A 2,918-nucleotide genomic window follows, 5' to 3' on the forward strand; every position below is an offset into this window, starting at 1 on the left:
TTTTTTTTTTTTCCTCCGTAGGATTTTTCATATTCATCTTTTACTGTGTAGCTAAAGAGAACGTCAGAAAGCAATGGAGGCGGTATCTTTGTTGTGGAAAGTTACGGCTGGCTGAAAATTCTGGTAAAGATTGACCTTTTTCTCCTCTTAAATCTTGGGGAAAAGACATAAGTTAAGATCTAAAGCAATCAATGCCGAAGGGCTGTCAGGTCTGGAAATCAGTGAACGGATCTCAGTTGTGAACATTAGGGGGAAAAACCCTAGTGAATTAAAAAATAATTGCTCATGATCTGGGAACTTCGTGAATAGGATTAACGGGCTCATTGCTTCTTAAATGAAACAAGAGTGCAATTTTTCCTTTTGAGCCCAGGTTTTCCATTTGTCCAAGGTAATTTTTCATATTTACCTTCATAACTTGTTAAGCCTTGGCTCAACCTGGGGGCTGGGGGGAGGGGTGAAACAGGTGATGGGGACTCCGGAGGGCACGTGTCGTGATGAGCACTCAGCACGTGTGGAAGTGCTAAGTCACTATAGTGCACACCTGAAACTAATAGTACACTATATGTAAACTTGACTTAAAATAAAAACATTAAAAAATTCTATAATTCTTTAATAAAGCATATTATTTTCTTATTAAAAAAAAAGCCTTGGCTCAACCTTTTTTCCACAGGTCCTGGTTGTCCATTGCTTAATTTGTTAGTGGGCTAGACGTTGTATATAAGCTTTAGCATACCTTTGGTTATTTTGAAGTTCTTTTCAGGCGTGCCCTGCCGCTTTGCAGAGCAAATGGCTCCTTTTCAAGAAAATAAGAAAACTGAAGTACTGTTTGAAAACATAAGTTCCTTTTACATGAATATCACCCACGAATACCACCTTTGCAGTATGGCAGAGACCTGTGTGCACAAGATCTGCACTCAGAAAATAGCAGTACATATAGTTGTCATTTTAAGTCATTTAAGAGCCACCTGTCACAACACAGTTGTGTTATTTTGTTGTTGTTGTTAAGATTTTATTTATTCACTTAGAGAAAGAGCACACAAGCAGGGGGAGAGGGAGAGGGAGAAGCAGACTCCCCGCTGAGCCAGCCAGGAGTCTGATATGGGGCTCAATGTGGAACTTGATCCCAGGACCCTGAGATCATGACCTGAGCCGAAGGCAGATGCTTAACCGACTGAGCCACCCGGGCGCCCCATCTTGTGTTCTTGTTAAGACAATCCTTGGTTCTGGAGTACTGCCTAATTCAGTGGTTATCTTTAGACACAATCAAATGAGTGTGGCCTTTAGTCCAAGAGCATATAGGTTACTTTTAACCAGGTGGTCGTTTAAAGGATAAAGGTATATAGTCTTAAATGAAAATACATTTTATCACACCAACTTGTGAAATGTGTGACTTCTTTGTAAGAAGTGGAAGTGGGATCTGGAAGTGAGATCAGTTGCTAGAACGAGTTCCACTGTGATCTGTCTCTTGCATTTGAGCTTCAAACATTCCGCCCTGTTTTTCTGAAATGCTTATTCTGCTGTAGACTGGAGTAAAACTGCTACTAATGGTTTAAAGAAGCAGACTGTAAACCAAGGAGTGTCCAGCTCTTCAAATTCCTTACAGTCAAACAGTAACTCCACGCACTCCACCACGCTGCTGGTGAATAACGATGGCTTAGGCCTTGCGAGCGGGAACGGTACGTATCCCTCAACATAGTATTTCTCAAGCTAGTGTGTGTTTTATTAAAGTACTTTTATCCTTTAATGGCATTTTTGCTAAGCAAAGAGAAAAAGTACATATGACTAGTGGATCAAAATATGGCTCCCTTATGGTAGAGGAAGTTTATTAATCCACGTGTATTCAATTTAGAGCAAATACCAGAAGAACTTTTTTTTTAAGGTTTAGTTTTTTATGATGGGACTTAATGATGACCTAAAATGTTTCACGTTGCAAATCCTGATTTAAGGACTGCCCAAAGACTCAGCGCTGTGCCCCTGCTGTGTAAGCTGTTCCAAAAATAGTTAAGACCATATCGATTTTTTTAGTACATCTATAATCATACATATTTTCAACACTTTTAAACCTTCCTATTTTTTGCTTGTCATGTTTGTTCATTCTTTTCCACAGCATGGCTGCCTTGTGGCAGTGCCCAGGTCCCCATTAATGTCAAATACTGCCAAGATGAACTGTGGCCCATACTGGTGACCATATATGTCACCAATATATGAACAGATTATTGCTGCAACGCCTCCTTATACTAATTCTGACATTTCTAGCTAAAACTTCCATTACATTTTCTTTCTTTCATACCCTTGGCTGTCCATTATTCATAAAAGCTTATGTATTTCATTCTTCTTTGGCTTCTTTTTTTTTTAATAATTTTTTATTGTTATGTTAATCATCATACATTACATCATTAGTTTTTGATGTAGTGTTCCATGATTCATTGTTTGTGCATAACACCCAGTGCTCCACGCAGAATGTGCCCTCTTTAATACCCATCACCAGGCTAACCCATCCCCCCACCCCCTCCCCTCTAGAACCCTCAGTTTGTTTTTCAGAGTCCATCGTCTCTAATGGTCCGTCTCCCCCTCCGACTTACTCCCCTTCATTCTTCCCCTCCTGCTATCTTTTCTTTTTTCTTAACATATGTTGCATTATTTGTTTCAGAAGTACAGATCCATGATTCATCAGTCTTGTACAATTCACAGTGCTCAACATAGCACATACCCTCCCCAATGTCTATCACCCAGCCACCCCATCCCTCCCACCCCCCCACCACTCCAGCAACCCTCAGTTTGTTTCCTGAGATTAAGAATTCCTCATATCAGTGAGGTCATATGATACATGTCTTTCTCTGATTGACTTATTTCACTCAGCATAACACCCTCCATAATATTCCATTGTGTATATATACCACCTCTTCTTTATCCATTCA

General features: G+C 40.0%; 1 protein-coding gene and 1 long non-coding RNA gene across 5 annotated transcripts in view; one reads left to right on the forward strand and one right to left on the reverse strand.

Moving 5' to 3' along the window:
- The window catches only part of ADGRG2 (adhesion G protein-coupled receptor G2), a 132,459-nt gene that overhangs the window by 119,641 nt on the left and 9,900 nt on the right, over positions 1-2,918 (forward strand). For all 4 annotated transcript variants that reach the window (XM_073902021.1, XM_025857602.2, XM_025857603.2 and 1 more), the window contains 2 exons: positions 22-123; positions 1,524-1,676. In XM_073902021.1, the coding sequence (XP_073758122.1) occupies positions 22-123; positions 1,524-1,676 (255 nt within the window). The remainder of the gene's footprint in view (positions 1-21; positions 124-1,523; positions 1,677-2,918) is intronic.
- Positions 1-2,918, reverse strand: part of LOC141374285 (uncharacterized) — a 31,963-nt gene that overhangs the window by 12,873 nt on the left and 16,172 nt on the right. The gene's annotated exons all lie outside the window — the stretch shown is intronic.

This window comes from Callorhinus ursinus, unplaced genomic scaffold (assembly GCF_003265705.2).
Source record: "Callorhinus ursinus isolate GAN/ISIS: 27379988/994484 unplaced genomic scaffold, GSC_fseal_2.0 scaffold16, whole genome shotgun sequence".
Classification (NCBI taxonomy): domain Eukaryota; kingdom Metazoa; phylum Chordata; class Mammalia; order Carnivora; family Otariidae; genus Callorhinus; species Callorhinus ursinus.